This window comes from Zootoca vivipara, chromosome 12 (genome assembly GCF_963506605.1).
Source record: "Zootoca vivipara chromosome 12, rZooViv1.1, whole genome shotgun sequence".
NCBI classification, from domain to species: domain Eukaryota; kingdom Metazoa; phylum Chordata; class Lepidosauria; order Squamata; family Lacertidae; genus Zootoca; species Zootoca vivipara.
This window is the reverse complement of record NC_083287.1, coordinates 27,936,155-27,960,823: the sequence shown is the minus strand read 5'-3', so window position 1 is coordinate 27,960,823 and position 24,669 is coordinate 27,936,155. Positions and strand designations below refer to the sequence as shown.

The 24,669-nt window shown below is 44.4% G+C and overlaps 1 protein-coding gene across 2 annotated transcripts in view; it reads right to left on the bottom strand.

Annotated features, from left to right (window-relative positions):
- Positions 1 to 24,669, bottom strand: part of ETV1 (ETS variant transcription factor 1) — a 98,754-nt gene that overhangs the window by 66,911 nt on the left and 7,174 nt on the right. For both annotated transcript variants that reach the window (XM_035130129.2, XM_035130131.2), the window contains one exon: positions 17,315 to 17,368. In XM_035130129.2, the coding sequence (XP_034986020.1) occupies positions 17,315 to 17,368 (54 nt within the window). The remainder of the gene's footprint in view (positions 1 to 17,314; positions 17,369 to 24,669) is intronic.

Genomic DNA, 24,669 nt, shown 5'->3' with positions numbered 1-24,669 from the left:
CACAGATTAAGTTTTCAACTCACTTAACCTTGCTCAATCATACACTGCCCTTCCAAGAATGAGAATTCCTGAAACATTTCATACCTCATTTAATTGGTATGCAGTTCCTTTAAAAAAAAAAATTGCCAAAAAACACTGGAGCCTGTTGACTGCCATTCAGGTTCTGCTTTGCCTCTTATATAAGCAAGTGCGCGCTCTCTCTCTCTCTCTCTCTCTCTGTGTGTGTGTGTGTGTCTGTGTGTACTTCAAGTGCCTGCTCTCTCCAAACACCCACCAGAAATAAAAGAACAATAAGATGCTCAACAATACTGATTTATTAATAGGCATACTGCAGCAAAATAGCGACTGAGTTCAGAGAAACCACAGGGACAAGGCATTTGCCATTATACAGAATCATAGAATCAGAAGGGTCATCTAATCCAACCCCCTAAAATACAGGAATATTTTGCCCAACGTGGTGATCGAACCCACAACCATGAAATTAAGAGCCTCATACTCTACCGACTGAGCTATCGTACAGGTCCAGATATCATATGGGAAAAGCCCGCAGCAAAATGGGAAAGTATGGGCTTCCTCTGCAATATATTCTAGGTGCAATATCTAACATATTCAAGTAATGACGAGAACCCCCCCCCCCCGCACTCTCGATTTGGATTAGAGTGACCTATTTTCCTCACCTCAAAAAGAAATAAATAAATCAAGAAATTGTTTAGTTTATGTCCAAATAATGAATTTATTCAGACCCCATCATGTCCCCAGTTGGGGACACAATGGGATCCAATCATTCTCCCATCCTTGCAAGTCTCTCTCCTTCACTTTCCTGTATCTTCATCCATCCCCTCTGACTACCTGCAACTGCAAAGAGGTTTTTCCCCCTGCAGGTGCAGGAACACCATGAAGGTAAACCTGGGAAATGTAGTTTTCCAAAGTTTGGAGAAATACATCTTCCAGGTCTATTCATACACACTGTGGTGTGTTGCATCAGTGCCAGGAACCACAGGGAAGAAATACCATTTCCCCATTTTTGTCCTCCCTCTCTACTGCTGCCCGGGAAGTGGGTGGGAAGTGGGGGAGAGGGAGTTTTATTCTTCTCATGAGGTTAAAATCCAAGCCAGAGAAGAATTATCGTGACGTAATGATCACCTTATATTTGAAGCGAACATTACAACCCCCACATTTCATATTTCCGAGCCAAGAAATATGCAAGTATTATCTACACCACTACAAGTTCTGTTACGGCAAAATCACATTTGTTAACATGGACTCTGTATATAAGAGGTTGCTCAAATATTGAGAAGCTACAAGATCCTCCAGTACATCAAAATATTCTAAGTGCAAACACCCTGGGATAGCACTGCCATTTGGAACACAGTCTTTTGAATTTCGCAATGACAGTGTCATGAAAATGTAAGCCAAGTTGCTATCAGACCTTGCACGTGTTCCTTATCTTAAGCCAACAAGTTCGCAGGATGCTTAAATAGAAGCACATTGCTAAAAAAAAAGGAACTGAGATACTGTCCTTACCCCTGATGATGGACGTACCAACCAGACAGAATTTTAACTCCAAAATGAAGCAATTCACATCAAATAGGTGAATAGCATATAGATCCATCATTATCTTACCTCTGTGCAGAAACCCACCCCTTCACATGCAAAGACAGCATTAAGAAATGAGCATCACCCACTTTTTGGGACGCGGGTGGAGCTGTGGTGTAAACCACTGAGCCTAGGGCTTGCCGATCAGAAGGTCTGTGGTCCAAATCCCCGCAACGGGTGAGCTCCTGTTGTTTGGTCCCAGCTCCTGCCAACCTAGCAGTTCGAAAGCATGTCAAAGTGCAAGTAGATAAATAGGTACCGCTCCGGCGGGAAGGTAAATGGCGTTTCCGTGTACTGCTCTGGTTTCGCCAGAAGTGGCTTAGTCATGTTGGCCACATGACACAGAAAAACTCTCTGCAGACGAACACCAGCTCCCTCGGCCAGTAAAGTGAGATGAGCACCGCAACCCCAGAGTCGTTTGTGACTGGACTTGTCAGGGGTCCTTTACCTTTACCTTTTTATCACCCACTTTGGGCAATCAAGGAGCATTGGGCACACTCCCCCCCTTTAAAGTGCCTGGTTGTTCCGGTAGCAAAGGAAGTTGTAGGTGGAAAATAGATATAAGCGCAATACAAGGCTGATGTTGCTAAAAGTTCCAACGCCTCACAGTTACAAAGCATAAGATAGCGACTCTGCCAAGGAAGCAAAAGATGTAGGGTTACAGAAGTAACACTAGAACACAGGAAGCTGGAAGGAGGTACATGTTAAAGGGTTTCAGGTTTGAAAATGTAGTGCTTTTCTATTTGCATTGCCTGTCCCTGGTTCTGACACCTGAAGAGAGCTTTAAAATTAAATTAAACCTGAAAACCTCCAGTCCCACAATCCCCAGGCATCTCACAAAAGAAGGTTGGAGAGAGTCTCAGGCACTCATTCTTTCCCTTACCCTCTTCAGATATCCTAACTTCAAACACTTACAAATCTGGACTCCTAACTTCAGAGCTGCTCCTTGGTTTGCCAGCAATTAAAAAAAATTAAAGGGGAAAGACAATCTAAAGTTGAAAGGAACGCTTCCACAACACGGCTAAAAAGTGCCACCACAACCCAAAAGTCCACGTGTAAACATTGCAAAGTATATATTCAGAGCAGATCACCAGACTTCTTCCACTGAGCAGGTTTTCTGTTCAACCCATCTAACATTTGTTATTCTCAAAATCATTCATGGCATGATTTGCCAAGCAAGTTGTTTAATTCTCTGTAGGCCACAAAGTTACGACCAAGAATGATGCTGCCCATATTTGCCACCACCACACATTTCTCAGGTCAGCATTCCAACTACAGGTGTCTGTTCCTGTTCTCTGCCCTCCATCCGATCAATCTGGAGCACGTGGTGGAACAAACCTTTCCAACCTGACTGTGCCAAGCGAGATGGGACTGAGGAATAACGTGCAAAATTAAGCTACCAAGTTGCTGACAGAATTGAAAGAGCACCAACATTCCATGAAAAGCACAGTCCCTTCCCGGAGCCCTCAATTAATGGGATGGGATGAGTTTATAGTACAGTAATTCTGCCATTATAAACTCACAAGGAGGGTGTCCGTTGTGGTGCTGACTACAGCACTCTGCCCACCTTTGACTCCCAGCAAATGGTATTCAGAAGCATACAGCCTCTGGCAGTAGAGACAGAAAACAGACATCATGACTAGTAACCATAGACAGCCTTGTCCTCCATTAATTTGTCCCTCTGCTTCTTGTGGGAGCAAGTTCCATTGCTTAACTGTGTGTACTGAGTATAGAAATACTTCCTTTTATCTGTCCTGAATGTTCTAACATTCAGCTTCACTGATGTCCACACAGGGCCGTCTTAACCATATCTGGCGCCCTGGTGCCAAGATCCCTCCGGCGCCCCCCGTGAGGCGGGCAGGAGGGGCGCGCAGGGAGCTGAGAGGCATGGAGGAGGCAGCCCCAGGCTCACACTCCCTGTGCGCCTCCGGAAAGCGGCCTGAAACCGCTCAAAAACTGAGAGGCGTGGAGGAGGCCCCAGGCTCCCGCTCCCCGCAGGGAGTGCGAGCCTGGGGCCGCCGCACCACACCTCTCAGCTGTTCAGGTGGCCCCAGGCCAGTGCTCCCCGCGTGCCTCTGGAGAGCTGCCTGAAGCTGCTCAGCAGCAGAGGCGCGCGGAGGCAGACACCAGCGTTCCGCACCTCTGATGGCCAGGCGCCCTGACGCCTTGCGCCACCCAGCCCGGGTCTGTGTCCACAAGTTCTAATGTTATGGAAGAGGGAGAAAAACTTTTATCTATCCACTTTCTCCATGCTATACATAATTTCTATAAACTTCTACCATGTCACATCTTGCTCACGTTTTCTCAAAACCAAGAAGCCCCATTCTATATTTTATTGATGTTTGAGGGATTCCCCTTTCTAAATCTCTCCATTTGGAGAATTGTATAGAATTCTATCCATTTATTAGTACTCTCCACTTCCAGCTACTTTATCAATTCCTGACTCACAAGACATCTCCTCTTATTACATGACTGCTAAACTTACCCCAAAGTCTTTGGTGAGGAACCTTGTCAAAGGCTTTTTGAACGTCAAGTGTTATGTCAACCATGTCTATATGCTTGTTGATACTCTCAAAGATGTCTTAGCTGGTTCATGAAGCCATGCTGGCTCTGCTTCAGCAAGACCTATTCTTCTAGAATCTATATGCTTGGTTATTTTATCTTTGACAATACTTTCCAACAGTTTTCCAGTTATGCTTACTAGCCAGTAGTTTCCAAGATCCGCCCTCCAGATCCTTTTTTTAAAAAATTGCATTACCTGAGGATAGAAAAGTAGCCCATGAATAGAGGGCCAAGTGACATTTTCATTAATAATCATCAATTTCATCAATGGAAAGATTCGTAGCCTTACCACAACTAACTGGGTGTGTCTAGTGCTATTTTTCTCGAAAAAGAGGTGCTGGAACTCACCGTGAATGCCTCCCTTGTTCTCTTAAGAGTGGCAATGGCGCCCACCTGAGAGGTGCCGGACCTGAGCTCTGGCTGGGGAAAAAAAGCCCTGGCTGTGTCTGATAAATGCCAGAGGCTATTCCAGTGACCAGAAAGGTAACAGTAAGAATATTGGGTCAACGCTTTCCTAATTCAGAAGCATCAAGGCTGGTGTCATCTTCAAGAAGGCCCTGGGCAAAATGCTCTCGGGGAACCATATGCATCATCATCACGGGGGACCCCTCAGTAATCTTACAAGGCAGAAGTGAGTGGCACGAGTCCCCCTTTTACATTTTTACCACAGCATTGGGCACACAGAAAAGCAAACTGCTGGACAAAACCCCAGAGAAATACGGCATCCATCCCCTATGGACCTTCTTGGGACCTGACCTTTACCTGACAGTGCCAGGCCTGAGAACAAATATCATGTCATAGTGTGAAAGAACAGGAATAGCTTTCCCATTGAGGATGGATGTTATTAGATCTGTAGGGGGTCATTATTAGTTCCTTCAACTTTTTTTTTCCAGTTAGCCACCGTTTATCTGTCCAGTTGCATACCAAATCCTTTGTATAATATATGTATCAAGTGAATGGAAAATACTGTGTGTGTGTATGTGTGTGTGTGTGTGTGTGCAATCTTCAGTTCTCTCAGGCAAACTTCCACCTGCCAAATGTAAAATAACATTTCAGTCTTCACCTTTAGGCAGAATTGCAATCAAACCGTAGATTATTTTATTTAAAAGCAGCCCTGATTCCCGAAGTCAAACCTCAATTAATTACACTGCTCTTCCAAATGTAAGTAGTAACCATGTCTAATCTAATGAACAGCATATGCTTATTTCATGTTATGACAGAGCCATTACTTATGTCGATAAACTGCATACACTTCCCTCAGCTGTAATAGGGGACAGGAAAATGCTCCAATTAAAGGATGCTGAAGACTATGAAGATTATTAAAAAGGAAAAGCAATCTGCTGTTCACATAAGGGCATACAATGAAGCTATTAAAAGGCTGATTTCCAAAGCCAAGTTTGCATGATCCATCTCTTTCCCAAGGTATCGAATTAGATAGATCTAAGGACTGCCATTCATCCCTATGTATCACTTCTCATGATCTAGAACAGGTTGACTATGGGGCAGGTATCAAGTTTGTGAAGAGGCAAGACAGAGGATTAAAAAGCTGTTTTTTATTAAGATGGACACCTACAGTGTACATTCTCTATTACACAGACATTTCAGGGTCTAAATTTAAAACTTTGGAGCAGACACAAATATCTCGTAGTCGCGGAGCAATGACTCCTTCTCTTGTTTTATTACAGGCAAAGAGGAGCACACTGCCTGATCCTTCTTAAAAAGTCTACCACATCAGATTCTTGATTAAGCACTTTTCAAAAACATAAACCTGTAATAATAATAATAATAATAATAATAATAATAATAATAATAATAATTTCATTATTTATGCCCCGCCCATCTGGCTGGGTTTCCCCAGCCACTCTGGGCAGCTCCCAACAGAACACTAAAAAGAGAATAAAACTTCAAACATTAAAAACTTCCCTAAACCGGGCTGCCTTCAGATGTCTTCTAAAAAATCAAATAGTTGTTTATTTCCTTGACATGTGGTGGGAGGGCGTTCCACAGGGCAGGCGCCACCACCAAGAAGGCACTGGCTCCCTGTAACCTCACTTCTTGCAGTGAGGGAACCACTAGAAGGCCCTTGGCACTGGACCTCAGTGTCGGGCTGAACGATGGGGGTGAAGATGCTCCTTCAGGTATACTGAGTTGAGGCCGTTTAGGGCTTTAAAGGTCAACACCAACACTCTGAACTGTGCTCGGAAACATACTGGGAGCCAATGGAGGTCTTTCAGGACAGTGTTATATGGTCTCAGTGGCCACTCCCAGTCACCGGTCTGGCTGCCACATTCTGGATTAGTTGTAGTTTCCGGGTCACCTTCAAAGGTAGCCCCACGTAGAGCGCATTGCAGTAATCCAAGTGGGAGATAACCAGCAGTTGCAAATGCTTAATGCACGGGCAGGTTCTTCTTGGTTCCTTCCACCTATTTATGTGCGGCTTTTCTTACATTGCACTGTTTGGTGTCATCTATTGGGTGGTGCCTCTATGGAGAGTCCTGGGGTACATGATTGTTCTCCCAGTTGAGAGAAGGGCTCTCTTTTGGTCAAGTGGGCTTTGGAGGTTATTGAACAAATGCCTACAAAACCTGATTTACTAGAGGTGAAAGTTGAATGAGCTTACAAGCAAGCAACTCCTACCCCTTAAAACTGCATCGAACTCTCTGAAAAAAGCTATTGTGTCTTTCCAGCCTAAGCACACCAACACGACATGTAAAGATGGCATTGAGCAAGACCAAATGCTGGACAGGGCGATCAGACAGAGTGCATGGGATCAGACAGAAAGGGAGAAAGAGCTTGAATTACCTTTTATATCCAAGGCCCCCATAACCATTTCAAATCCTGAAGAATAAAACCCCCTGATTTGCAGTTGTAAGCGTCTGAACTGAACCATCACATACAGTATGCAAAATCATATGTTTATCAAGCAAAAAGCTTATTTACATGAAATCAAAGCTGAGCGCCATTCACACTTTTAAATGGACACCAACTTTACTGCATATAAACCTGCATTTTCAGTGGTAAGTAAATGTGAAGGCAAGATGTGTGTTTGCAAGCACAAACACAGGTGAGCAAGTTTTTCTTAAATCAAAAGCTAAGCACACAGGACTTGTTTAGAGAAATCGCAGGAACAAAAGACAGACAGAATATGCCACAAAGTTCCCCGTGTATTGTTTTCAGATAAGCTGCCCTGATTATAGCCCTTGGAAGGAAACATTTGAAAATATAAATAAATGTCACAATTTGGAAAAGAAAGAAAGGAAAATGGTGGTTAGGTATCTGAGGCCATGTAGAAGGAATCTGATGGACCTAAGAATAGGAGATTTAACCTTCTTAATGCAAACCAAGATGTAAACCCCTAATAAAAGAGTGAACAACAGAGCTTAGCGAAATAAAACTTTGGCCTGAGAAGCGAAGAGGGGAAAAAAACCCTCAACAATGATAACATACTTACAGTTTTAAAAATTAAGAAGGTTAAAGAAAAGACAGGTAATTAAATCTCACGCATGTGCCTTATGTGTCAAAAAGTAAGTCAAAGGAATAGGGCCCAATACGTGCCAACTTCCCTGTATGGCAAGAGGGAAGTTTCAGTAAGCAAAGCGTGTTCACCTCATAGCAGCAAGGTCATTAAAAAAACAAAAAAGGTTTCCAAAAGGATTAAACATCAATACTGTCTATATACATTGGCAGCGAGCAGCCATTTATTTTATAGTAATATTGTGCCAGTTGTGTATCAGATCAATACTGAGGCTAAATATATCAAGGTCTTTGTACCCTTCAGAGTTAGGAGTTACATATTAATAAAAAATCTCCACAGTCTGCAGAAAAACAAGAACTACTTATTAAAACCAAAATAAAGCTTTCAAGTTGCTACTACAACCACAGATTAAAGGCATTATTGACTAGGAGCCCAGTGGCAAGCCTTCTTTCTCTTGCTATATTCATGAAGAATAGCCTTCCTCAAATTTAAGTAAGTCTTCCACCCTTATATATAAGGGGGGGGGAGGAATACGGCTAAATACAGACTAATGCTTGGGGCTAACCACAAAATGAAACCATAGAGGTCAGGTGCAAAGGAAAGCAGTCAACTATATTATTAAAATTATTTCACTCAGCTGAAGTGAGAGGAGAAGTAGTCAAGGAAGACTACTTTACTCTCATCTGTAAAAGCTAATGCTGGGACAAAACCTGCCCTCCAATTTCGGGAATCTTCCCTTGCCCTACAAATATGGATAGAAGAAGGCATCAATTTCCATTCTGCCCAGAATTATACATTCCTCCCGATTTTTGCAGCTTCCCCAACTGCCTGAATTTCTTCGATCTGAAAAGGCCCCATGAGAGAAGTTTGTTCTTTAAATTGCAAATAGCTGTCAGATGCATACCGGTAGTAGGCAGCCTTCCCAACTTCCCCTACTTATAGGAAAGCCCATTGGAAGACATAGATTGCAGGCACCCAAGGTAGCTGCAGTTGCAGAAAACCAGAGAGATGGTATGGGAAGAAAGGACACTCACAATCACCCCTGGGCCCCCTTGGAATATGGGGCAGAATTTTTTTCCCCGAGTGCTTTATTTTTTCCTGCGGAAAATCTTCTACTTCCTAAGTTCATTAGTAAAAATGAATGGATGCCGATTGCAAATAAATATCCAGCATTTTTTCTAGCATTGTTTACTAAATAAAAGTGACATAAACATGCCAAATTAGAGCACTCTCTTGGGCATCAGTGAATTTTCTGATGCAAGTTACCCGACGCAGACTATACTCCAATGCAAATTATTTGCATAGGGAAGTTTTCCAATTGAATATGTCCCAGAAAACCCACATCACTACTGGAAAGGTTAAGCACAGCAACACCTCGCCTGTGAAAATTTCTCCTGCATTTTATAGTTCTTGAATATATGGTCAGGATTATTATTATTTAAAAAATGGCAGATCGCTAGTAAACATTTCTGACTTGGATAGATTCTAGATAAAGATGCATAATATTTGTTTTGTTTTTTAACATTGCAGGGTGATCCGTTTTTTTCTAAAGAGGATGGGTCATCAGGTGATGTGAAAAACCATTGCCTGAGACCCTGAAGAGCCACTGTGATCCAGAACAAGCATTACTGAACTACCTGCTCCTAAAACATCCCTTTCAAATCCCCCACTCAGCTATGAAACTCACTGGGTAACCTTGGGCAGCAACCATCTCTCAGCCTAACCTACCTCACAAGGTTGTCATCATGGGCATAAAATGGGGAGGGAGAAAACCATATATGCCACCTTGAGCTCCATGGATAAAAAGTGGGCTATAAATGCAAAATCATCATCATCATCATCATCATCATCATCATCGTTAGTCTTTACACAAAAGCAGGCTCGAAAGAAAGAGGAAGTACTACTGCTTCAACATAGCATGCAGGAGGCTGTCACAGATCTTAAAACCTCAAGAACAGAAGAGAGTAGCAACACGGGGAACCTAGGCCAGTGCTACTATGGTCCTCTGCAGATGGCAGCAATGAGATCACAGCAGTATAACAGCAGTCATGCGTAAATGCCACCTGCAACTCCCTAAGATGGCTCCAGCTCAGAGTGACAACATAGTCGACGGCCTGAGGTGACTGCAAAGTCAACGCAGCAACAGCCCCAGTGGAAAACGCCTGCCTAGAAGTGCCCTTAGGAATTATCAGCAGCATGCTGGACTATGTTAAGTCCTTTGCTTGGACTTAGAAAGGCTCTTCTAGCATTCCTAGGATGTTGTAGCAGTTATCTGTACACAAGTCCAAAGCACACAAAGCAATAACAGACAATGAACTGCAAGGCTCTAGAATCAGTAGGCAGGGAGCCCAGCATAAACGAAAGATTCTCAAGTAAGAATCCCAAGGGGTATGAGTAAGGGAGATTTTACACTACTAGAGGAGCTTGACATATTGCAAAATTAAAGTGTGCATTATTTCAGTGCAATAGGCAGACAAGATATTGCTAAAAAATCTTTGGGGTGATGACTGCTTTGGAGAGAGAGGGGAGAGAGACAGAGACAGAGGAGACAGAGACAGAGACAGAGACAGAGACAGAGACAGAGACAGAGACAGAGAGAGAGAGAGAGAGAGAGAGAGAGAGAGAGAGAGAGACCCTCTTTAGACATTCTTCATGGGGAAGGGATTTGCAACAACAACAAAAAGCTAGATTTGTCCCCCAGTGCTGCTCCAGTCATTTCCCTCCAACTTGGGGACGGTGATGATCAAATCAGCAAAAACGAGATGGAGCTAGCATGCTTGTCCCCCACAGCCCCCCCCCAAGAGGAATGCCTGATGGTGGCTTTAGATCGGGGTGGGAATCTCTGGCCTTCCAGATAACTCTGAGCTACAACCCCCATCACCCCTGAGCATTGGCCATGCTGCCTAGGACCGATGGGACTTGAAGTCCAATAACATCTGGAGGGTCACAGGGAGGGTTCCATCATTGCTTTAATCAGATGCTCCTTCCAAATACAGGTTAAAAATATTTTCAAGACTTTTTCTTTTCTTTTCTTTTAAAGCCAGAAGCTACTTTTGCAATCTCTACCATCATATTTTCACTTCTAACAACACCAATGCTGTATTTGCTAAGAAACATTCCCAAGAAAGCAAAAACCTTGAGATGAGATGGGATTTTTTTTTTCTAAATTCAAAGGGAACTATTAAGCAAGGCTGTTGATAAGAGTATCTTTACATCAATTTTTTTAAAGGCCCTCAGCAGCATTTGCAAAGAAAATTTGCTTCTTCTACTCAATCTATTCCCCCGCTTTTTCTTTTTAAATATCACCTAATTTGAGTCAAATTCACACACAAAAAGAATTACTCCATCATAGTACCATGTTTCTCCTAAAATAAGACACGTCTTATATTTATTTTTTCCCAAAAAAACCACATTGCGGCTTATTTTCGGGGGATGTCTTATTTTTTTATTGAGCATGGTACAGCATTGTTAAGTATGGTACAGGGCTTTCTTGCGCCGCCCGCTGAGCCCGCTGCCGGGTCCCCGGGCTTCGTGCGGTGCGGCGCGTCGCGGCTGGGGCTGCTGCCGGCTCCTGCGACTTTGCGCGCCGCCCTCTGAGCCCGCTGCCGGGTCCCCGGGCTTCGTGCGGTGCGGCGCAGCGCGGCTGGGGCTGCTGCCGGCTCCTGCCGGCTCCTGTGACTTTGCGCGCCGCCCGCTGAGCCCGCTGCCGGGTCCCTGGGCTACGTGCGGTGCGGCGCGTCGCGGCTGGGGCTGCTGCCGGCTCCTGCCGGCTCCTGCGACTTTGCGCGCCGCCCGCTGAGCCCGCTGCCGGGTCCCTGGGCTTCGTGCGGTGCGGCGCGTCGCGGCTGGGGCTGCTGCCGGCTCCTGCCGGCTCCTGCGACTTTGCGCGCCGCCCGCTGAGCCCGCTGCCGGGTCCCTGGGCTTCGTGCGGTGCGGCGCGTCGCGGCTGGGGCTGCTGCCGGCTCCTGCCGGCTCCTGCGACTTCGCGCACCGCCCGCTGCCGGGTCCCCGGGCTTCGTGCGGTGCGGCGCGTCGCGGCTGGGGCTGCTGCCGGCTCCTGCCGGCTCCTGCGACTTCGCGCGCCGCCCGCTGAGCCCGCTGCCGGGTTCCTGGGCTACGCGCGGTGCGGCGCGGCGCGGCTGGGGCTGCTCCCGGCTCCTGCCAGGTCCTGCGGCTTCGTGCGCCGCCCGCTGCCGGGTCCTGGGGCCCGTTCAGTCGGAGCTCGGCGCGTCTCTGTGCTGGGGCTCCCGCTGGGCTGGGGCTCGGCGCACGCTGCTGCGTTTGCCGGCTCCCGCTGGGTCGGGTAGGTACCGGTACCCCCAACATGTCTTATTTTGGGGGGATGTCTTATATATTTTTGCCTTTAAAAGATCGTGCCATGGCTTATTTTAGAGGCACGTCTTATTTTAGGAGAAACACGGTAGCATTAAGTGATGCCCTGCATGTAAGAAACAAATGTAGTAGATTGTATGCCTGAAAACAAAGTTTTCACATCACTCAACATTATCTCAAATTATAATACTTTAAAAGAGGCAATTCAGCACTGGAGTGTTGATTAAGAAAGATATTTGAGTGGAACACACTAGTGCATGAGTGAATGAGCCCTCAGGCACTATTCCAGATTGAATCTGTTCTTCCAAGCAAACTGGCGCACCCAAGAACGAAGAAAGCCACCTGCCTGGTGACTGCATGAGACACAAAGGAGCCTCAGGGAACTTTCAACCTGTTGCTGCAGCCAATTCTACATATGCACCAACTATCCCTGTTTCGCTCCCTACGACAATGCAGAAACTTACTATACGTCCCTGACCGAAGGAGATGGAAATATCTGGAGTTAAGGCACATTCACAGAAAAGAAAATATATTGTAGCTTACTTCCCAAGCATGCTTGAACACACCGCACTCGTGGTCTTCAACGCAGTTACCCATCGTACCCTGTTGCAAAGAGATTTGTGGCACCTTAAAGACTAACGGATTAATTGTGGTATAAACTTTCATGGACTAAAGACTGCATGTTAACTGATGAAGGGGACTCCAGTCCACTAAATCGTGTGCCATAATAAATTTGTTGGTCTGTATGACAGTGCAAGACACATTAATGGACCTCTCCTTCCTTGCAATTTGCTGAAGCCTGTGTCACTTTGCACTGCTGATAAGGATTTGTATCCAGTTCGAATCTGCTACTGGCTTGGCATTGATTCCCCCCCCACACACACACACCTTCTCACTCCCATCAGTTTTGAAATTTATGAGAATCACCTATGTATAAGCCCATCACCCCCATTCTCTGCCCCCCTCTGCCCCAAATAGTTCTTGTTTTCAGCTCTAGATAGATTTGCAGTTTCTCTGTGACATCTTCACAATTCTTGCAGAGCATAACCTTTGTTACTTCTGCAAAGTTCTCTGTTGCGAAAATCAAAACCGTATGCTTTCATTTATAGCGCTATACATAGCAAATGTATATAATGTACCTCTAAGAGATTCCCAGCTCACCTCTTTAAATCACCCAACAGCTTTGCTTACTCCAATATTTTACGCAGCTCATGAATGTAACTTACATAGCTAAATCTGTGTTGGAAACTCTGCAACCTTTGCCGGATTAACTCCCCGGGAAGCTTCCTGACCTTTCCTTTGGAAAGGGAAAGCAAGGGAAAAACAAAACAAACAAATGCTCTTTTGATAGGATTGTGTAAATTGGAGCTGAGGTGGTTCCATTTAACAAAGAACATTAAGAAAACACCTATGCCCCAATCCAGGCATCCCCAAACTCAGCCCTCCAGATGTTTTGGGACTACAATTCCCACCATCCCTGACCACTGGTCCTGTTAGCTAGGGATGATGGCCGTTGTAGTCCCAAAACATCTGGAGGGCCAAGATCGGGGATGCCTGCCCCAATCCGAAAGTTGTGTGTGCTCAGGACAGCCAAAGTCATGCATAGGAACTCCTTTCAAGCCATTTAAAATGCAACCCAAACAGGGGAAGTGAGAGTTGGGTTCACGTTCCCTGCCTGCTCCAGATTCCTCACCAAACCAATGGCAGATTGAAAGGCACAGCTCTAACAACTGGATCAGATATGAGAACTATGCAGGCAGAATCCATTTCTACATTATTATTACATTATTATTATTATTATTATTATTATTATTATTATTATTATTATTACTATTATTATTTGGCTGGGCACAGTTCTGGTTATGCCTGCAGAGAGCCTCTAACTGGATTAGGGCATTAATGCCCGAGGGGGAAGTGCTTACCCAAGAAACCCTGACAATATTTGACAGGGTTTCTCATTCACAGCTCATAGCCCTTCTCCATGAATCATTGATTTATTTTGTACAATAGTCGGTGAAACAATCAGCAGAACTTTGCACTCCCAGAGAAAGAATTTGGGCGATACCTAGAAACAGCCCTTGACCTCAGTACAGACACCCAATTTAGTGCGGTGGGAAATCTCTGACGTTATGGTGGATGGGCTCATGGGAACTGGAATGCAACAATATCTAGAGGGTCACAAGTCACACACACCTGCTATTTTATTTTTTAAAGATATTGTAGGATTAGTTTTCCAGCCCACAATTTCCTCCAAAGGAGCCCAAAGGGTCACAGATTCAAAATATATGAACTGTGTTCTCCACTATCGTTTTTGCACATAGTACTGTAGAGTTGGCAGGGACCCTGAGGGTCATCTGGTCCTTTAAAGGGGCTCATGTATTACATAATATATGAAGTGGCCAGGCCCATCTTGCCCATTGGGTCTACCGGTACGGTGCACCCGCCAGGGCGCTGGGTGCTCAGGGGCGCCCCAGCAAGTGAGGGAGCTGTGTGGTGGCCTCCATTTTCCCTCCTGCACGCCCGCCAGCTGTGCGGCTCAGGGGAGAGCAGGGAGGTAAGCGAGGCGGAGCAGGCACTAGGACCCTGTTCTGCCCTGCAGCGCCAGGGTCATCCCTCATCGCGGCGCTGTGTTTCATTGGTAGAGGCAACGCCACATGGCAGCAGCTCTACCAATGAAACGCACGCCAGGGTCATCCCTGCTGGCGGGAAGGCTCTGTGGCGCCCATCTGGCCTCCACTGCCGGCGGGAGGGCTCCGGACTACACGAGGGCCTTTGTAAGCCCTCCGGCAGTCTGGAGCTCTCCCTGCTGGCGGGGGGGGGGGGTAGGAGAGCCAAACTCCTTCCCATCCTTGGGATCCTGAGCAAGCCCAGGGCATGAGACTGCCCGCCCTTCCTCATTGCGGCCAGGGCACAGCAGGTGATCCCTCCCGGAGGTGAGTTCCCGCCCCTGCACTCTGACTTGGAGCCGGGAGCCGCGCAGGCCGGGGGGAAAGGGGGGCGCCGGATAATTTTTTTGCACCACGGCGCTGGATACCTTCAAGACGGCCCTGGAAGTGGCAATGAAAACATGGGTCATTTAAAGCTCTATGATACTGCTTCAAGCAGCCATGGCTTCCCCCAATGAATCTGGGGAACTGTAGTTTGTTAAAAGTGCTGAAAGTATTTGGGAGACTCCTGTTCCCCTCAGAGCTACTATTCCCTGGGAGGAGGGATTAATTGTTATACTACTGTGGGAATTGCAGCTCTGTGAGAAGAACAGTTTCCAGGATTCCTGAGGGGAAGGCGGGACTGTTAAAGTGGCATCATACTGCTCCACAAATGTATTGTGCAGATGAGAGTCTTGGTTTGAAAATGTAAGTTTAACAGACTGTCTTCGAACTCCCAACTATTTTGTCCAAACTCCATTTCAAGGCAACACAGCTGGTTTCGTTTCATGCCGGGGGGGGGGGGGAGAGAGAGATACCATTTGACATGGGGCTCACAGGCTATTATTTCACGGTTTTACTCATATCGCTAAACATGGCACAACATGTTTCTTTCACTTGTATCTGTTTAATGTCATCTTGATGTTAAAATTAACAGGTACTTGATTTCAAAGGTTACATTTCCCACCGCCACCGCCACCCCCACAATCAATAACTTACTTAAGCAAGCGAAAAATTAGTTATACAGTCTGCTGGAATACGGAAGGGTTGCCAAGGAAGTCAAATTTGAGAAAACAATTCCAAGCTGACTGGAATTGTTATATTTACCTCAGGGGGAATTATGGATTAGAATCCAGTCTGTTTAAATGTGTTTACAGCTGTTTAAATGTGTAAAGGGGAAGGATCTGTGTTATGGGCCTCTCTTGAAGCTCTGTCACTTTATTTCAAGGAAGATGGGTCTTTCTCTCTCTCTCTTTTTAGAACGCCAGTTGTTGAGGTGGAACACACACACAAGATCATGGCAAAATACCACATTACCATATTCTGAAAGGAACATTTGATGTTATTTTCAGTATCTATGATTTGCGAATGACAGGGCGGTGGGGAGCTCTTTCACAAAACCTCTTTATCACATAAAATAAGAGAGGAAAATCACCAGTGGCGACTCTTTGGCCACAGAATCAGTCATGGGGAAAAGAGGTTTACTCTTTAAATAAAGCTGCTGGCAGAACTGCCAGTGGTTCCAGAAGAGCAGCCTATTGCTGTCTACTCAGAAGCAAGCTCACTTGACTCCCAGGTTGAATGTGCAAAGCAGCTTGAGGGTCACATTCTATCGCGGGCAGCCATCCAACGGCAGGTGTGGTCAAGTGTTGCCAGAGACAGACCAGTCTCCATCCAGGCAAGCAAGAGGTTCAATGACACATTCCAGTCGGGTAAAATCATTGGAGACATGGAGCAGGGTCAGTGAAGGGTTGTGGCCTAGGCAGAGGCCCAAGGGCCAAACAGAGAGGCATGAAGGGACACATCCAGCCCCTCTACTTGAGGTTCCTCATCCCTGGTATATTGCATTGCAGCTTAAGAAAAACAACAACAGACCTACCACTAAAAACGGTTCTCAAGAATTTGGGGGGCAGCCATGAACTCTCAAGGGACCCCCTTTCGCCTCAGTTATGTGCACGCGTGTGAATCTCTTTTCAGCAATACAATGCAGGAAGCTCTGAACTGCCCACCCGACACCTGACATAAACTCTTAGGTGGCTTATTAGCCTCGGTGCCACATTTTCCCCTTCTGATAAGCACACTCTCAGGGTCAAATTCCATCTTAGGGAGAAGCAAGGCAACTTTCACATCTCATTTCAACAGAAGCGAACTGCATTTTGTAAGGAAGGTAAAATTGTGGAAGGAAATTCAAAAGGCAAAATGCTGCACAACCTATGTGCCGGGAGAACCTGTGGGAGTTGGGAGTCCGACAGTTTCGGTAGAGTCACAGGTTCCTCATCTATGCGCTGGAGAACAAAATGAAAACTACGCTGTTCATAGTGTTAGAACTAGGATAGGCAATTTGTGGCCTTCTGGGCCTCACTGGACTCCAACTCCCATCAGCCCTAGCTCAAATAGCCAGTGCTCATGGGGGATGGGTGCCGTAGTCCCGCAACATCTGTAGGCCCAGAGCTTGCTCATGCCTATATTAGAAAAATGCACTCTTTGCAATAACCCACCAGCCCCTCCACAAAAGGAAAAATTATATCACTGCCTTCAGCGAAACCATTCCACGCCACCAAAACCACCCCGGCTGCAATTCGGCAATTTCTTTCCTCACATGTATTTATGGTGATAACCACAACTTGAGCACCGGCTAACCAAATCAAGAAAGGTAAGACATTTTCTTAAGTGAAGCAAAAGTGGTGAGTCATACAATACTTACAACTCTCAGCCTGGTAGTCTGGCACAAACTGCTCATCATTGTCAGGTACCTGAGCTGAAGATAGGGTGGGGGTGGGGGGAAACAGAAAGAAAGGAATTAACATCCACAAGCCAGCAAAACATTGAAGTGATCCTAATTCTTAGCACTAGCCAGCGCCAAAATCGAGAAGATGATTTAGCATGAACAAAACGTTGGCATATGTACAAGAAACAACCCAAAATGAACTCTAAGTGTGGGGATTCTGCACTTGCTGTTACCGCTGAACATTTACAGCCATTTTAGAAAATGGTGGTATGTACACCTGTAAATCAGGCGATGCGCTAGTTGCCAAGTACCCCCGACAGTAAAACTAGTGGTAGGCAGTAGTTGCCCACCTTAGATTTATGCTTGCATCTGACCAGCATTGAGGAGGTAGAACTGCATCTCTGTAGTAATAAATCAAGCTGGTACCACTAGAGAAAGCAGCAAGGGGGGGGGGGTCAAATATAATATATGCAGAAGTCCATGGAAGCATTTTAGGCTGTTGCCTTTGAACAACCGTAGCAGTTTATGGGAAAGAGAAAAGCCACAGTGGGAGTGGGAACAGAATAGTTGCTAATAAGAGATGAAAAAAGATGCATTTCCTAGTGAATTCAATGAAATTCTATGATCCATCTAAAACATTGTTAATTGTACCAAGAACTCCAAACTGCTCATTCACACACACACACACACATACACACACACACACACACACACACACACACAATTCAAGCACAGCTGGGAACTTGGCTCAATGCTTCTAAAGACAGGAATATATTTTACACATTCACAATTTAGATTAGAGATTAAGAGCATCACTGCAAAGAACCCTAAGATCAGTGCTAAGATTAGCAGGGATCCACGACGCATCTACTGGTGTGCTTAAAGGACACATGGTGCTACATAAATGTCTATTATATAGCAAAGTTTCACATCTCCATATTCTAAGTGAGCCGCATATAACTCAAGGCTTCTCTTTATGCATGGATACTGAGAAATGAGGCCCATTGAGCTCAATCCAATTTACTCCCTAGCAAAATTAGATTTACAGCTCTGCCAGCTAATCCTATGAATCTTAGTTCAGAAGGTTTTTTTTTTTCCCATCTTCACCAAGAGGCTTATCGCCCAACCAGACATTCATGCTGATCAATACGGGTTAGTTTGCTTTGTGATCAGAACCATCGTTGGGGTCACTTAATGAAATGCATATGGGTAAATTAATCAGCAATGAGCATTACAAGTCGTGCCCTTATTGATATTAACATACATCTAAAATCAAGATTAGTTGGGAGCTTGCTTTTAAGATACCACCAAACGCTGTCATTTTCACGTCAAGCAACAGAAGTTGACACTGTTTCTGTCTCGCACGCTTTCCAATATCTATACCCATATACACATGGATAGCTCAGTTGGTTAGAGTGTGGTGTTGGACTAGATGAACCTCTGGGTCCCTTCCAACCCTTCTATGACACACACAGAGAGATTTTATATACAGTGTGCCATTATGTAAAAGAGTGAGCAGAACAAAAACTTACTACTGGACCCTTCCAGCCCTAATAGATGAAGATAATGTTACTCACACTTTCAAACAGGCTTCCTATCTTAGCACACAAGAGAGATCCATTTGTACCGCTCCTATTAAGGCTATCGTGAAATTATGTTGATGAGTTAAGAAGAATGAATAGAGCACTACGAGATGAGTTCATACAGGCAACAATAAAAAAAAAGTTTATTAAGGCTGTGATCCAAATAGCTGCTTAGACTCAAGCATGTGGCTTGCGCCAACCCAGTTTTTCTTTGAATAACGGGGCCCCACATCCTAAGATGAGCTCCTTTTGAATCGCCCCCGGGGTTCCAATGACAGATTGTCGAACAGCACAATGACTTCTCTGAGAGCAAGCCTTGTGTAAGGATTCCTTTGGCTCTTGGAATTAAGTTCCCCCCCCCTTTGTCTAGATCTTGGCCTGGTTTTCGAGATCACACCTGTCCCAACACCACTTGATCATCTTTTTATTAACTGGACATCATTAGACTCAAGGCATATCTGAGACAAAGCCATCGTTATCTATACAACTTAATTTATAAAACCAAGTTAGCACCTCCTGTTTACACGCTACGGAGAAAAGGTGTCAGAATAACCACCACGCTTTTCAATGTTTCTGAGGAAGCTATGGCCATAGAAAAAACAGCTGACAAACTGCGGGTTACAGCTTGGAATCCTTTCCATTGCTCTCCCTTATTCCCACAGAAGACTAACTACTATGAAGAGGCCACACGGACTGGATTTTTAAAACGATTTGAATTCCAGTAGTACATATGACAACTTAACCTTCCTTTTCCTTTCACATCAAAATAAATCGCAATGTGCTAAAACAGAAGTTGTCCTACTTTTCTTTTCTTTTCTTTATTGAAAGCATTTTAGTGTTACAGCAACCCTGTGAGGTTGATTTGGGACAGATTTGAAGCCAGATTTCCTACATCAAAGCTAAACACATAGCTACTGTACTATGCTGGTTCTCAAGGCCAAGAGAAAAAGCACAAATTGTTTTATTCAGATCCAACAGAATATGCATTGCATATTGTGGAGGGGAAACTGACATACTGTATAAATGAAAGTACCCAAACTAACTTGCCACCCTTCCGGTTAAAAACTATTAAAATTGTTCAAATCATTTCTTTAAAAGCCTATAAAAAGGATAAACTTTTTGAGCAGCATCATGTGTTTCAGAAACTGGTACAATGAAACAGCACCTATGGTTTCAGTCGCTCTGTACTGGAAGTAGGAAATATATTTAAGGCCCAGGGATGAAAAGTCCGGCATTCATTTTAAAAGTTGTTTTAAAAGCAAAAAAACCCAAATCTACGTAAATCAGCACACACCCTTCTATTATAGAATCCAGACACATGGAGCAAAAACTACGTATGATAGCTGCAGAATGTGGTCTTGACATCCATTTGTATAGAAGTTATACTTTGCAACACACCAGTTGAGTATGTTTTCGTAGTATTACAGTACAAACAAACCGGAACCAAGCTTTAGGTTCCCCTTTCAAAGGAATGAAAATCTGCAGCACAAATCCTCCATTACCATTCATTTTTATCACTGGCTTTACATCTGCCTTGCCTTTTTATGTGTCAGCTTCACAATAAAGGGACACCCACAGTTGCCTTTCACAGAAAATATACAAGGGAGGGAGGGAAACAAGCACACACAGTTTTATAAAGACTGTTGGGGGGGGGAGAAGAAGCTATATTATTTTTTAAGAAAGAACTTTACAAAACTCTGCGGAAAGAAGGTCTGAAATGTAGCAGCTTTGCCTCTCTTGGGGAGTAAATAAAATTGTGACTGAGCCCCTGCTCTGACATTCTTTGCTTTTCCTTGGGTGCTTTTCCTTGGAGATGTTCTCAATCCCATATTGATGAATGCGAGCAAATATTCACACCTCTTCTTAACAACAGAAATGAAAATGTTGATGAAATGCAGAGAAGGAATCAGAATGAGTACTAAATGCTCATGTCCCGCAACACCACAAAACCTCCCTCTGAAATGGGGGCTGGTGACGGACATTAGTGATTTACAGCACAATCCTACATATGTTCAATGGGGTTCAATGGGGGACTCCCAGGTAAGTGTGTATCAAGGCCCTTACTTGTCAAGAATCCCTTCACAATACACCCCCCCCCCCAAAAAAAATATACCTCAGCCTTGAAGGACTTACAAGTCAGACCAGCAAGCAGGCGGTTAACTAGGGCTAAAAACATGGATGCCTGAAAGGAAAAATATGACTTTGGAGTGCTATAACTGCAGGCACATTTATATATCATTCATTTCCTCTTTTCTTGTCAGTGCCGACGCTGCAATTCTGTGAGGCTGTCATAAAAGCTACAGTGGTTTTGAATACAGTGACAGTGTGGGGGGGGGCTACAGGAGGGGGGGAGAAAGAGGGCATGTCAACATAAGTGTTTGCCGAACACAGATAAGGAGACGAAAAAACATTTAGATCCATGTAACGGTTACACCTTTAAAACAAAAACAAAAACCACGATGGAGACTATCTCCCCACTCTATTTAATAAAGCAAGACCGAGGGGAAAATAAAACACCAGAAGCGTTTTTGAGGAGCTCAAACATGTGGCAATATTGGGAACAGCTCTGCCAGGTTCGTTCTGCATTAAGGTAATAGACAAGTTGCCACCGACTTGAGAGACCCAACATCTGTTCTTTGGTTAAGACTGATCGTTGCCAAATCCTCCTCCTTCTCCTGCCTCCCCTCAGAAATTCTCGCCATTTCCCACAGGTAGAAATCAAGGCAACACCGTATTAATTAAGATCTTCCAGGGGAGCTTTATTGGTTCGGATGGGCGCCCCCCCCCCCAACTTCCCTAGAAATCGCTTGCTTAGTTAAAAATCATGAGCTCCTTCTAGCCCAATCTCCAACACAGGATGTTTTTCCAACCTGAGCTTAATGGGATGGGCACAGGTTTGCACAGGACCGTGCAGCTTGATCTCATGGCATTTTAAAGACCAGTAGCCATCGTCCTACCTGTGGAACACCCTCCCATCAACGGTCAAGGAAATAAACAACTATTTGACTTTTAGAAGACATATGAAGGCAGCCCTGTTTAGGGAAGTTTTTAACGTTTGGTGTCTTGTTGTGTTTTGATTTGTTGGAAGCTGCCCAGAGCAGCTGGGGCAACCCACTCAGATGGGCGACATATAAATAACGAATTGTTGTTGCTATTATTATTACAAGTACTGAAATGAACCTTAGACCCCTTTGTAATAAGGAGAAGGAGAAATCTGAACATCGTTAGCTGGAGCGGGGTGAGGAGAGCAGAGACACCAGCATTTTAGCGCATGAAGCAAGCCAGAAGCAGGCTGGAAAAGAAAAGCCAAAAGCCGAGGATCAATTTACTTTCTTCTCTTGGAAAGTATACAAAAAAAAGTAAGCATGTGCACTGAAGGGTAGGAGGGGGAGAAGAGGATGGAAAACTAGGAACCAGCCCATACAAAAAAAGAGAAGCTGCTATTTAATTAAAACCAGCTCTACGCACTGTAACAATGACCTGGAGCCAAACAAGGCAGAAGACGTAGGAGTCATTCTTTCTGCCAGTGAATGAGACAGCTGATCTCCTAAGCAATTCTTCAAGACAAGCAGTCAAAACTGGAGCGCTGCCTCCATTCACAAAAAACAGAATCCAGCAAGAAACATCTGGCCTCAACCACAATCTTTTCTTGTCACACCCCGGTAGGGGAAAAAAAAAGAAGTAAGAGAGAGAGAGAAAACAGAGTAAACTTGAACTTTTTACATAAACACATCCATTTCCCTGCTTCGTCTCACATACGGCACAGGCTCTACAAGGACAGGCAAACTTAATACAAATGGGAAATCAAGGAAAAACCTATAAAGGTGCTCTCTGAAGGAAGAGGGTTATAGGACATACATAGGAGCAGAGGGGTTGGAAAAGAGAGGAGTGGATCAAGTGGATTAGAGGGGTGGATTAGAGGGGAGACTCCTATTTCTATCCCCTTGCTTGTCTAAATAACTTTCTTCTGAGTATGGTAGCACTTTCTCTTTTGATATCAGTAATTTCGGGTTATGAAGGGATTAGATATTTCCTTAAAGGTGTCTCCCACCCGCCCTGCGAAGACACCTTGGGAGAGGATATAGAACACAAACCAGGAAGAAATATTAGTTTGATAATTTTGGAAGCAAGTTATTGAGTGGCTAAAATTTAGCAAATCAGTTGGACCTTGCTCTCTTCTACGTGACCAGTGAATATTCAAAAATGAACTACCGTATACAAGAGAGTACGAGACCATCTGAAGAAACGCCAGGGCATTTCTGCATCTTCTGGGTGTACTAAAATTGTGAACAGTGCTGAAGGTTTTGTGCAAACAACTTTTAAGAGCCCACACCTTTGCATGAAATATGAACAGTGTATAAAATTTGAGGCGATTTTAAAAGTGAGGCTCAGACTTAATATAAAGTTACAAGCATTTTTAAAACAGCCCCCAAAGGTTGTGAAGCTGGTAAACTGCAAGCTAGAAATCCTCAATGGCACAAAATAGTTCGCTGATCCTCATAAAGCTCAGAATTGCCCATTTGGAACATCATTTGTGACACTTAAAAGCTTATCCCACCCCCACCCCCCAACATCAGGAAGCTGCTGTTTCCAAAGTCCACCTCTGTCCCCGAACGAAGAAAAATCATGTATGCTAGATTTCAATATCTTTTTTTTTCAAATACTTCTAGACTTTTACTGTACTGGGTTCGTTCCAAAATCCCATTGATTGATTTCTCGACATTATTTCCTGCATGGGATTATGTGGTCTTAAAAAGAAAGAGAAGACGTGGTTTTTTTATTTAGCAAGGTCCTTAGACTTAAGGCTGCAGTCCTATATCCAATTAACATGGAGCAAGTCCCATTGAAGTCGGTGAGACTCTCTTTTGAGTAAACAACTATAGGACTGCAGTTACAAAGTTATTTCAACTCTCTTGACTGGGACAGGTGGGGTGGAGATGGAAGTTGGTCTGATTTACACCACCTGAAAAAACACACAATGTTGCACATTTTGCATTGCTATTGAAATGAGAATTTGAGCGTTATGGGAGGGGGCACCGGCTTCTACTGGCAACTTTTAGTTTCATTTTAAAAATAGAGAGGCAAGAGTCAAAGCTGGCAAAGATGCTCATAATATACAGGTGTTGGCAGTAGAAAGTGACCTGATGCATACCCTTTCTTAAAAAGTTTACTCACCAAAGCTGACCAATATTCAGTAGGACCAATATATTTTAAAGAAATCAAGACCTTATTACCTGGGCGCCACCTTGTAGAGAGAAGCAATTCCTTCACCTACCCTTCTGATTAACCGATTAGCCTACATAAAAATTCCGGATGACATTTTGCCAAATCAATACTAACGTTAACAGAGGCTTCATAGTCCCTCCTATAATGTTTACATTATGGTTATTCCATTCATCTTTTTTTTTAATGTTTTCAAGAAGGATTTAAAAGCATACTTCCCTTTTAGCTTATTTTTCTTTCAACCACAAAAGTGTTTCCAACATAACACAGCAGGCTTTCAGCCCCAGTTACTTCCCCCCCCCTTTTTCTTTTTCTTCTACTTTGTTGTTGTTGTTACAGAACAAACAGCTGGAGCTTCCCATAATGGGAGGAAAAAATGCATTATGTTCATATTTGAGCTGATTATTTCAAGTCAATACTTAACTTCGATTTGTCAAGGCAAACTTATGCAATAGCTACAGATTCAGTACAAGGGTTCTACAGTATGCTGGGTCAAGAATGGGGCCGCCATGACTTCACCCTGGG